The sequence below is a fragment of the Ctenopharyngodon idella genome, chromosome 22 (genome assembly GCF_019924925.1).
Source record: "Ctenopharyngodon idella isolate HZGC_01 chromosome 22, HZGC01, whole genome shotgun sequence".
NCBI classification, from domain to species: Eukaryota; Metazoa; Chordata; class Actinopteri; order Cypriniformes; family Xenocyprididae; genus Ctenopharyngodon; species Ctenopharyngodon idella.
In genome coordinates, this window is record NC_067241.1 from 8,778,954 (window position 1) to 8,791,643 (window position 12,690).

At 35.5% G+C, this 12,690-nt stretch overlaps 1 protein-coding gene across 1 annotated transcript; it reads left to right on the plus strand.

Annotated features, from left to right (window-relative positions):
- Window positions 1-1,779: 1,779 nt before the first annotated feature.
- Window positions 1,780-11,710, plus strand: trpc4apb (transient receptor potential cation channel, subfamily C, member 4 associated protein b). The gene is made up of 19 exons (XM_051879152.1): window positions 1,780-1,944; window positions 2,366-2,494; window positions 2,597-2,713; window positions 4,104-4,161; window positions 4,275-4,330; window positions 4,432-4,560; window positions 5,554-5,755; window positions 5,892-6,077; window positions 6,191-6,333; window positions 6,795-6,923; window positions 7,010-7,068; window positions 7,177-7,278; window positions 7,383-7,466; window positions 7,584-7,674; window positions 8,032-8,172; window positions 8,268-8,379; window positions 8,468-8,580; window positions 10,601-10,807; window positions 10,896-11,710. The coding sequence occupies exons 1-19, from the start codon at window positions 1,822-1,824 to the stop codon at window positions 11,031-11,033; spliced, it is 2,319 nt and encodes a 772-aa protein (XP_051735112.1). The 5' UTR covers window positions 1,780-1,821; the 3' UTR covers window positions 11,034-11,710.
- Window positions 11,711-12,690: the final 980 nt, after the last annotated feature.

A 12,690-nucleotide genomic window follows, 5' to 3' on the forward strand; every position in this document is an offset into this window, starting at 1 on the left:
AAAATGATATATAAGATGATGTTCAAGCATGATGATGTTCATATTTATTCCCTAATAATTTCAGCAGAGTTTGAAGTCGTAAAGTTAAGCTGTTGTATTTTATGGTTTAGAAATGCGCTACATGTGTCAGGGTTAAAAATCAAATTATTATTTCATTATTATGGCATTATAGGCTATTGTTGTTGTTTTGTGATTTTATAGTACATGCGTAAGTGTTGAAAAAACAAATATTATTAATTAATATTATTAAAAAAGCAAGGCTAGAGGCAAGATATAAAGAAAAAGAAATAAGAACGGTAAAAGTTCCAGTCTATTAGTTATGAGCAGTATTGGGGGTAACCCATTACAAGTAACTTGAGTTATGTAATCAGATTACTTTTTCAAGTAACTAGTAATGCATTACTTTTTCAACTTACAACAAAATATCTAAGTTACTTTTTCAAATTAGTAACGCAAGTTATTTTTTCACATTTATTGACTGAAAGCTCTCCTGTCCCCATGTTGAGAGAAATAAAGTTCAGAGGTGTTGTCTTTGCTGCTGACCTTCAATGATCCAATTCAACCATACTAATAAGCAAAAATTACTTTAGAAAGTTTAGAAATAAAAGTGTTCAAATCCTTCTGCTGTATCCTATTCTTCTTTAATCCAGAATGGCAGCAAGGTTTGAAAGGTTTGTTTGAGCTGCGCCCTCTACTGTACAGGCGTAAATATGCATTTCCTTCAGCCTGAGGCTTATTCATTTCACTTTCGGTGTGAACGGGCCTTTACATTTGCCAAAAAATAGAACTTTTTTTGTTTTTATTAAAAAACAAACAAGCAGGCCCAGCCCAGATGAGAAAAAGTAAGGCAAAAGTAATGTAACGCAATTAGTTACTTTTTCAGGAAGTAACGCAATATTGTAATGCGTTACTTTTAAAAGTAACTTTCCCCAACACTGGTTATGAGCCTAATCCATTTAAACTACTTGAAAATATTATTTGATTTTAAAATGTGCACACATTCACTCTTATACGTATGTCTAATATGTCGATATCGTCTCGTCGCATTATGAATTGTGCTGCCTTCACGTGCTATTGGAAATTTGATAATTCCCACTTCTGAAGTCGTCATTACAACGAGCTCATCGCATTCAACTTTCGAAATGGGAGGGCGTTCATGTGCAATTTTTATCTATAGGAAACTCGTATTTAAGATAATTCCGAGAGCACGTGAAGGCAGCATTAGTCTACATTAATTATGTAAATTATCAATTAAATTCAAAACGATGAAATTTCATCAAAAGGTTGCGCAGTTTGCATCACTGGATATTACTGTCGTTCTCTGAACATTTCTTTTGTAAAACAGTTGTCAAATATTAAATGTTTAGCTACTTACATCTTATCACACTCTTTGACTGTTAAAACTAAAGAGCAGCGTTGGATTTCGCACTCCTCTTCTGTGAACAGTGAGACCCGCCTTCTTTGATTTGATTGGCCATCTCAAACATTCCGACATTGACGAGCGCTAACGAAATGTAGTTTTTAAAAGTGCAACAGAGTAGCATCAATATCACATTCGCTTTTCTTATTCAAAGAAAGAATGTCTATCAATATGCGGTTAAGCCAATTTATCACATTTGTATGAAATTACTTTCCAGGAGACCAAAGAATATATGTTCCTATATAACTGAAACAACGTTTAAAAATAAAATCATTTTTGTTTTGCGAAAAACGTTTGCTGGTTGTAGTTACCACTCCAGGCCAGCAGGGAGCAGTAATAACTCTATCATCCCCGCTGGTTTCCTAGAAACTTCTCAACGTCAGAACGTCAGCGAAACAGCAATGGCGACAAGGCGCTCTGGGTTTTCCCGGACCCAAACAAGCAGAGGAAATTCATGCAGAAACATTTTTAATAAAATACGGCAAGGCCAAATCACAGGTGTTGGGTTGACTAGAGGGTCTCAGGTGAGATTTTAAGTTATATGAAGGTCTGAACTGCCTCCAAAACGTTACTTAGACACTGTTTACATACAAGGGCCCGAAGAGCCCACAATATAAAATAGCTCTTAAAGAGTCATATATTGCATTTCATTGACAGCGATAATCAGACAAACGAATTGTGTAGTGTGGATGACAAATGTGTGGTTGTAGGTTTGTTATTTAAAAAAACTGATTTAGTGATTCTCTTCCTGCTTTTCAACTTCGCGAACATGATCAGTTTATGATCTAACTATATGATAACGTACTGATGTTATATGTATTTGCATTGCTCACTTAAAGTATTTAGTGCTAAAACAGTCAATGATAATAAAAAGAACAATAATACATATATTTGAAATGTATTTACAGAGCTTAAGCAGTGTTGTGTTTGTGTTGTCGAATACAGATTCCTGTGACTCTACTGGAGGAGAGAGATAAAAGAGCTCAATGGCAGGGAATACCAGTGTTATTGAGGAGACTTCATGAGAGCAGCCATCCTAACAGTGATCTCTCCAAGATTGACAGCATGGTCATGGTATTCAAAATGTCGTCGTCCATTCGTACAAAATGCATCGCCTGAAACCCATTTATATAATTTGTGATCAGATGTTAATTGGGTTGTTTTGTGTGTGTGCAGGAGCTGTCGTCATTGCTGTCTATGGAGGCCATGTCATTTGTTACAGAGGAGCGTAAAACACCACAAGAGACGGTTTCGCCCAATACATATACGTTTGACCTGTTTGGAGGAGTTGATGTGAGTTTCTTGTTAATATAATATGATCATGCCTGACTAATCTTGATCAGGATATATTAAACTGTGTTCATTTTGAATATGTTCATGTATGCAGTTTTTAATTTTCAATTGGTCTTAATCAAGAGCCCCTAAAAATGTTCATTATCTTGCAAAAGTTTGGGGTCAGTACAAATTTATTAATAATATTTTAGTAATACTTTTATTCAGCAAGGATGCATTAAATTAATCAAAAGTGAGGGTAAAGACATTTATAATACCATTTATTTTTATTTCAAATAAATGCTCTTTTTTTAAACTTTCTATTCATCAAAAAATCCTTAAGAAATCTATCACAATTTTTCACAAAGATATTAAGCAGCACAACCATTTTCTATGGAAGCTTGTTTCCACCACTGATTAAGAAATTTAAAAAGGTAATTTCAACTTTTTATCTCACAATTCTAACTTTTTTTCTCGCAATTGTGACTTTATTTCTCAGAACTGCAACTTTATTATGAGAAAAAAATTACCTTTTGTATTTTTTTAATTCAACAACAACTAATGTTTAATGTTTTAATTAAACAAGCTTCCATAATTTTCAGCATTGATAATAATCAGAAATATTTCATGAGCAGCAAATCAGCACATTAGAATGATTTCTGAAGGATCATGTGACACTGAAGACTGGAGGAATAATGCTGAAAATTCAGCTTTACCATCACATAAATAAATTACATTTTAAAATATTTTAAAATCAAAAACAGTGGTAACACTTTATAAGTTTCATTTGTTAACTGTTACTGTTAATAAAAATGTTCGTATTCACGTTAGTTCACAGTGCATTAACTAATGTTAACAGATACAACTTTTGATCCCTTTGTATTAGTAAATTTTGAGATAAACATTTAACTAAAATTAATAAATGCTATAGAGGTATTTTTTTTATAGTTATTTCATGTTAAATAATGTAGTTAACAAATTAAACCTTATTGTAAAGTGTTACCAAAACAGTTTTATGTATTTTATATTTTTAATTATAATAATATTTCACAATATTACTGTTTTTACTGCATTTTTGATCTTGGTAAGCATAGGAGACTTCTTTCAAAAACAACAGCAAAAAAAATTGTACTAACTTTTCATCTGTCGGTAAAATATTGTAAAGCTTGGTAATTTTATTATGGCATTGATGCTCACAAGAAATCTTATTAAGTGTTTGATGTTTTTGGCCTTGTTGTCTTCTGCTATTGACACTGCACTTTTGAGAATATACAAAATCTAACAACCAGCACTTTAACTACATGGAATCATAATATTTGAATTTAAAAGGAACCAGTTTGGCTGGTACTGTAATTATCTTACTGGTAATCATTTGTTAGTTACTAAGTATGCTTTTGTTATTTGTCTACAGCTATTTGTAGAGATCCTGATGCGGCCAACGCTCACAGTACAGGGAGACCTACCCATACGTAAGCTTATTTAAATGTTAAATCCAAGCCTTATCATTTTTTTTTTTTTTTTTGAACAGAGAGAGAGTTTGATGTTTTGCAACTACATTAAAGGTTTGCTTCATTATTTTCAGTGAGTGATGATCTCATCAAGGATTGTCTAAGCGGACTTTACAACTGCTGTATATGTGTAAGTATAATAAAATGTGCATAACTCTGGAAGGACAGAAATAATAATGAATTATTTCGCTTGTTTCCTTGTGAGTAACAGCCTCTGCTTTTGTCTGTCAGACGGAGGGCGTTACAAAAAGCCTTGCAGCGAGGGAGGATTTCGTCATGTTCCTGTTCACTCTCATGTCCAACAAAAAGGTTTTCCTACCAACTGCCACTCTTATTGAAGACATCCTGAGTGTCCGAAAGGTAAAAGCAAATGCATATTCACTAGTATTTAAAAGTTTGGGATCAGTATAATTTTTTTTTAAAATTTTATTCAGCAAGGATGCATTACATTGATCATAAGTGACAATTTAGACATTTATAATGTCACAAAAGATCACACAGGAGTAAATTACTTTTTAAAATATATTATAAAACGGCTAGTTCCTGTCCTTGATTCTAATTTGTCAATACCTGTGTTTTATTCACGATAAAACACAGCTATGACCGCTTCACCCAGCGGTTCTGTGTGTCACTACACAACACCCTTAGCAACGTAAACTGTATGTTCTCAATTAATATTGATAATTGAAGCTTACTGTATTATGTAGAAGAGTTTTGTGAGAAAGAGATCGAGTGAGCGAGTTTATTACCTGCATTCAGATTTAGCATTTTCCTTCAGGTCAGTCCTATGCTCATAATAAAAAATCTGTTTAAATGTCCGATGTGTTATCTTGTCCTTTTAACAGTTAAGGGGTTTTCCCATGACTGACAGCACTAGTCAAAGCATTTGTCAGTTGCTTCTTGTTCCGTGTTCACAACAATTCAGTCTTTTCAATGTGAAAGTCTTCGCTACTGACTGACACACTCATAAAGACCGTCTTTGCCGTCATCTAATTGCGTAATAATGTATCTTCTGTTGCTGTTCACGGTCACGGACTATTTTTTCCGGCGGAAGGAAGGCTTTTAGTATAACTTTACTTCATGAAAGTTGCATTGGTACATATATTTTTTTACTTTAATATTTGTATTGTGTGGTAACCGTTTTATAAAAGCAATAAGGTACTCGAAGCAGGTGCTGTATCGTGAATAAGTCACGGCTAACAACGCCCTTCAGCTGTGACTTATTCACGATACAGCACAGCCTCTCGTACCTTATTGCTTACTTAAAAGTGTATTTTGTATGATTTTCAGAAATGCTCTCTATCTCTTAGCAACGTAGTAAATAATTTCCTTTCTTTTCTATTTTAACCTTAGGAAATCATCCAGCTGGAAAAAATTCCCACCTTGGCCAGTCTGGTCCAGAGCTTCAACCAGCAGCAGCTGGCCAACTTCTGTCGTATCCTCTCGGTCACAATATCAGAGCCAGACGTTGGTGTAGATGACAAACACACCCTCCTGGCCCGCAGTACCCAGCAAAAGACCAGCACGTGCACATCACGTGCTGAGAGCAACCAGGGTAAGAAAACACGACTGCAGTTAATCCATACAAAATGTTGACTGATGGTGACAGGGTTATAAATGGCATCATTTAAAATAATAATATACATTTTACAGTGTCATGTGTTCACACACTTGCTTTGATCTTTCTGCAGTGGCTCTGCTGAATATCCCAGGCTTTATTGAGCGCCTTTGTAAGCTCGCCACACGGAAAGTCACAGAGGCGGCGGGTGCCTCTGCCCGGCTGGAGCTGGAGGACTGGCATAGTTGGCTTGACAACGCACTGGTGCTGGATGCTCTCATGCAGTTAGCTATTGAGGAAGCGGAGCAGAGCAGTACAGGTGAGATCCTCTTCTCTTTCTTACCTGTTATTTCCTTTAGCTGTGGTTCTTCCCCATCCTTTCCTTGCTGGTTGGTTACTTGGTCTCACCCACTCTGATTGGCTGTCTTTCAGAGTCATCTGATGAGAGCTCCCTGTCCTCCAGTCCGCTCCGACACAGACTGCCCCAATCTATGAAGATCGTGCATGAGATCATGTACAAAGTGGAAGTTCTCTATGTGCTGTGTGTGCTGCTTATGGGCAGACAGCGAAATCAGGTATTGTGGTGCGGTTAAATTGACTGTGAATATTAATAAATTTGACATGGAATGAGCCATCTAATAATTAACTAGTCACTTAGTAAGACTGTTGAGTAATAGGTTTATTTAGAGTATGACTTTATTATTTTTTATATACACTACCATTCAAAAGTTTAGGTTCGGTAAGATTTTTAAAAATGTTTTTGGAAGAAGTCTCTTATGTTCACCAAGGCTGAATTTATTTTATCAAAAATACAGTAAAACAGAAGTTTTGTAAAATATTATTACAGTTTAAAATAACTATAACTGTAATTTATTCTTGTGATCAAAGCTGAATTTTCAGGATCATTACTCCAGTCTTCAGTGTCACATGATCCTTCAGAAATCATTCTAATATGCTGATTTGATGCTCAAGAAACATTTTGAACGATAATGTATTTTAAAGCATTTGATTATATATTTGTACTCTTGTCATGCAGGTTCACAGAATGTTGGCAGAGTTCAGATTAATTCCTGGACTCAATAACCTGTTTGATAAGCTGATCTGGAGGAAGCAGCCATCTGGTCATGTCCTACATCGACAGAACCAGAACTGTGACTGCAGTCCAGTAAGAAGCAGCTCTTCATTACTCAGACTTATTTAAATTATTCCTACATATGGATGACAATACACCTCTTTTCTCCTGCACATCAGGAGATCTCTTTCAAGATCCAGTTCCTCAGACTGCTGCAGAGCTTCAGTGACCACCATGAGTAAGTATAACATCAAGATGCAAGGAACAGGGAACGTTACCCTCAGTTTTTTTCAAGTTTCTCCGCATATACTCGACTGATCTTAAACCATCTATTTATTGATCACAGGAATAAGTACCTTCTTCTAAGTGGACAGGAGCTGAATGAACTGAGTGACATCTACCTGAGTGCGAACATATTTGAGATGGAGGCACTGAATAACACAGACAGGCATGGGGACCCTTTTCATATCATATATTTTAGTGTTTCCTTATTCTCATGTTTTGAACCGCTGGTTAATTGGTTTACATTAACTTTAGTTAATTGTTTTACAGGAACCTTGTGTGTGATGGTAAAAAAGGTCTTCTTACACGGTTAATCTCGGTAATGAAGAAAGAACCAATTGATTCTTCATTCAGGTGAGATCTTCAATAACATTCATAATGTTTCCTTCCACTTGCTGGCCTCTTCATTTCATAATTGAGTTTGTCTGGTCACATGACATTTCTCCATGTCTTTTGCACAATTCACTTCAGGTTCTGGCAGGCAAGAGCAGTGGAGAGTTTTCTGAGAGGAACCCCATCTTATGCCGATCAAGTGTTCCTTCTCAGAAGAGGCTTGTTAGAGGTAAATACAATGTGTGTGTGTAATGCATTTCATTGTCTGTGTGAACATACACTTTTGTTTTTTGAAAGAAATGAATACTAAGGGTGCATAAAATTAATCAAAAGTGACATTAAAGACATTTATAAAGTTACAAAATATTTCTATTTCAAATAAATGCTGTTCTTTTGAAGTTTCTTCAAAAATAAGTTACTTTAAATTATATTTTACAAAATTACTGTTTTTACTGTATTATTGATCAAATACATGAAGACTTAGTGAGCAGAAGAGATTTCTTTCAAAAACATTAAAAAAAAAAAAATCTTATTGATGTTTGAGTTATAGAAATATTAAGTTGTCTCATAATTTTTTTTCTTTCAGCACATTCTATATTGCATCATCGACAGTGGCTGTAAGTCACATGATGTCCTTCAGAGCTACTTTGACCTACTTGGTGAGCTCATGAAGTTCAACATTGATGCCTTCAAAAGATTTAACAAATATGTCAACACAGAGGAGAAGGTGGGGTTAGAGTCTTTCTTGATTTTTCTTGTGCCAGACACACTGAAGTGATCCAGTAGATCTCAAATCTGTCTTTCTCTCTTTTGACACCTCAGTTTCAGATGTTCCTGACTCAGATCAACAGCTCTCTGGTGGACTCTAACATGCTGGTGCGATGTATCGTCCTGTCTCTGGACCGCTTTGAGAGCCAGACCAAAGACATGAAAGGTTTGACGCAAGTGATTGAACGATTTAATGGAGAGATGGATGAAAGACAAGACAGTTTTAAACATGTTTCTTTGTCTCTTTTTCTCAGTGGTTGAAGTGTTTTCAGAGTGTCGCCTCTTGTCCTACATGGCTCAAGTGGAAAACAGGTTGTTCTTCCTTTTTAGACTGATCAGCATCATCAATGTACAAACCCTCACTCAGGCAAGTTATACATTTTATTTTTATGCCAGGGGTCGGCAACCTATGGTTATGTATGCATGTATGGTATATGTATTTAATTTAGCTCCTCGCTCCTGCACGCCAATCTACATTTTATGGTAATCGTTCCTGCGCAATAGAGTGGATGACAGTTCATACTCAGTTGTTAAATGAGAACACCCCCCTCTGAAAGTTAACAAATTCAGAATTTACTGTTAACATAGAAGACATATTATGTTTCCTTTAAAAATTTTATGTTCCAGCAAGTCTGCTGAATCTAAATCTGAAAGTTACTAAAGAAGCATGTTAATATTAATCAGGAAAATAAGATTTTTTTTATCAAAGTGAAAAAATGTTGTTGCAAAAATGAATACACCCTCCTGAAAGTTACAAAATAAAACTAAATAAAAAGTTTAGCTGCAAGTTAAAGGCATTTTTGATCAACAGGTATGTTGATCCAAAACATTTAAATAAGTATAGCAATAATAAATTAATAAAGTAGCAATAATACATTTCTCGACAATTAAAAGTGGTATATAGCCCATTGAATCATTCTCAAGACTTAAAGCTGACAACAGTGGAACCACTTGGGAGAAAATTGTCAGAAGACTTATTTCTTTGCATAAAAATGAGGACAAAGGCACGAGGATTATCAAAGCAATGTTTTTAAGTGTAAAAATATAGCAAAAGTAACACAGGAACTCAAAAAGAATGGATTTGTGACAAATTCCCTCAATCAATCAGGCCTTCACTTTCAGCTATCATTTTGTGATGAGTGATTTTATTTTTTTTCTAAGGAAAGAGCAGGTGTCTCAGAACTGATGAAAGCTGTGAGAAGAGTGACTGTTTCATCTTGTGCAGCAAGACACAGAAGTGAAATGCATTGTTGTTCTTCACACAAGAACTACTGTTGCCAAAGCACAAGAAACTTTTTTCCAATGCCCGTATTAACAAAATATAGACCTCTGGTAATCAATATTCTGGTCTCATGAGGCCAAATCAGTCATTTTGGATCTAACCGCATCAAAAATGTATGGTATTGCATGGGGGAGGATTATATAGTGAGAACTGCCTGATCTCCATAGTGAAGTTTGGTGGTAGGAAAGTTCTTATATAGGGATGAATGAGTGCCGAAGGAGTGGTGTGAGTTGTGCTTAATCAATGGTGTCATGAATTCACTCACCATTGTGTGATGAAATTAGGAGCTTTGTCCCACGTCCCGCAAGATGTTAGCAGTGTCCCGCATTTCAATAATGTCTGAAAAAATGTTATTTCTTCCCTGAAATTACAATACCACAATAAGAGATATAACAGGTCTACTGAAAAATGTGATTGGCGTTTAAAAATCAATTTGCGCAGCCAACATATTGTAGCTTAAAAAACATCTTTGTTCAGAGGGGGTGTCCTAATACAGACACCTTGAACATTTTATTCATTAATACAGTTTATTCACTATAGTTTAAAAAATGGTAATTAAATATAACAAGATCTCAGAGTTAAACTGTGTCAGAATAAATTAATCTTAATTATGGCAGATAACACTTAAGCAAAACATGGTCAGGTCAAAGTGTCTGAATAATTTTTGGTTCCAAATTTGTATCAATTTTACTGGTAGTCCACTGTATGAAGAATTTTTGGGTATAATATGTCACAGTTTACTTTATTTTGCTATCCTCACTTATATAAATGAACTATAATGTCCTGCACCAACTAGTAAAAATATATCAAAAATATAAAAAATGTCTGAATAATTTTTGGTTTGACTGTGTGTAATATTGTGATTAACTAGAAAAAAATCTAAATGGCACTTACTAAAAAGGTTGCTGATCCCTGTTTTAATACAAAATACTTTAAAAAAATTGGCTTGATTCTTAAAGGAAAATTGGATTACTAGTCATTATGATTCATTAAGTTTTTTTTTTCTAAAACCAACATGAATACACGAAGATTACATTTCTAAGAACTTTGAACATGTTTAAAACTTAAATATCAACTGATTTGCCATGGTTTTGACTAATCACAGGAGAATGTGAGCTGTCTAAACACCAGTCTGGTGATTCTGATGCTGGCACGGAGGCGGGGCAAGTTGCCTTTCTACCTGAGTGCTCTGCGAGAGAAGGAATATGCAGAGAAATACCCCGGCTGCCTGCTCAACAACTTCCACAACCTGCTGCGCTTCTGGCAGCACCACTACCTCAACAAAGACAAGGACAGCACCTGCCTGGAGAATGTGAGCACGACTTGATTGACCAAACGCAGACTTTCTGTCATGGTTCTGAATACTTAAGGCATTACCTTTTGTATCTCTTTCTCTACAGAGTTCTTGTATTCCCTTCACCTACTGGAAAGAGACAGTAACAGTGCTGCTGGGTTCTGGTAGAAGCTCACAATGTGCCATTGGTACCTACATTGATGAAGCCTACAGGGACCTGGACAGAGACTTCATGGAGCTGTGACTATAGAGACTGAGAGGACTCTCTTTACATCAGAATTACATCATGCCTAAATATATTAGGCCTAGTCCATTCAGATGCATTACGGAATAGTTGAGTGTATGTGTGAAGTTAAAAATACGTGGGTGCAAGTGTATCTAGATATTCATGGCACTGAGGTTATTGGGCTGCTTGTGTTCAACAGCGTGTGTGTGTGTGTGTGTGTGTGTGGCTCACAGTATTAAATGTGAAATGAATGTGCTTGGGAATATGTAATGCCACTTTAGAGGTGTGTGTGTGTGTGTGTGTGTGTGTGTGTGTGTGTGTTTGCAATGGCACTAGAGTCTGGATGTTTTTCAGCTGGTTCATAGAGTTACAGCTGCCTTGTTCTCTACTGCTGGTCTCTCTTGCCTCCTGTAAGGTTGAGTTGTGAGTGACACATCCAGACAAACTCCTGAAAGTAGTCAGGAAGAGCCTCACTGCCCACTGTCCCTCACTGCAAAAAAAAAAGGCTGTTTCATTCAGAGACATCCTAATGTCTAATGTTGGTGGTTGGCTTAGTTTACAATATTGCCTGTATATTTATGTATGTTATGTACGTAGTTCTTACTTGACCTTAAAAATTGAACTTTTAAGCCCTGAACTCACAGAGTGACAACACAAAAGCAACAAAATAAAATAAAGAAATTGTTTTATCACAAGCATCTTTCTGTCTGTATGGCTACAGCAGTAGACTTCTTGTTCTATTAAAACCAGGTTTTCAATCAGGGGAACCATTCAGTATGTGACATTTTTTTGTAAAAGGATGATTATACGATTTTTGTTTTGCTTATCAGTGAAATTAAGCAAGGAATTCTTGTTTCCATAATTCATAAACAACACCCTCTACCTCTTGCAGAAAAAGTATTGCTGTTTTGGACTCGTTTTTTCCCATCTCCAAACCAGTTGTGCGTTTCCCAAACGCAGCGTTAATGGTCGTCTGTTGGTAACAACGGAACTTGCGACCATAGTTTGCTTTGGGAAACGCACCCCAGGACAGTTTAGCAACACAGACATTTGAGCGCGCACACAGCGCTCAGGGTCACTGGCCAAAATGGCGCGTTTTCTGAGGCGAGGTATTTTTTTTTACTTATTACATTCGGTGAATTACATTAATTTATTAGATTAATTTTAGAACAAAATAATATTAAGATGGATACAGTTAATACATTTGGGGGGAAAAACAGGCCTACTAAATCGCTGATAATGACATGTTCATTACATGTAACTGTGCAAGCGTATATAACTAATTGGCCGTTCAATTCGTAGTTAATCTATAAATATGTTTTTCTTATGTAACATTAATCTCTCTCCCTCTCAACGTAAATTTTGTTATTTACTTTAAAGTTCAAAATTATAATTTTACCCGAGTGTGTTCTTGGAACTACCCACATGAAAAAAATAGTCTAGTAATTTAGTAAATACAATAGTGTTTTTGAACCATACTATAGTAAATTGTAGTATACTGTATATATATTATAGTATTTACAACACTTTGTTAATGAATGCTACAGCATACTTAACTATAGTGAACTAATAAACTGTAATAAATACTGTAGTATAGTTTGTAAAACTGTACAACTGTAGTGTATTGTAGTATAATATACGCTATAGTTGTAGAAAACTTAGTACAGTATTGGGT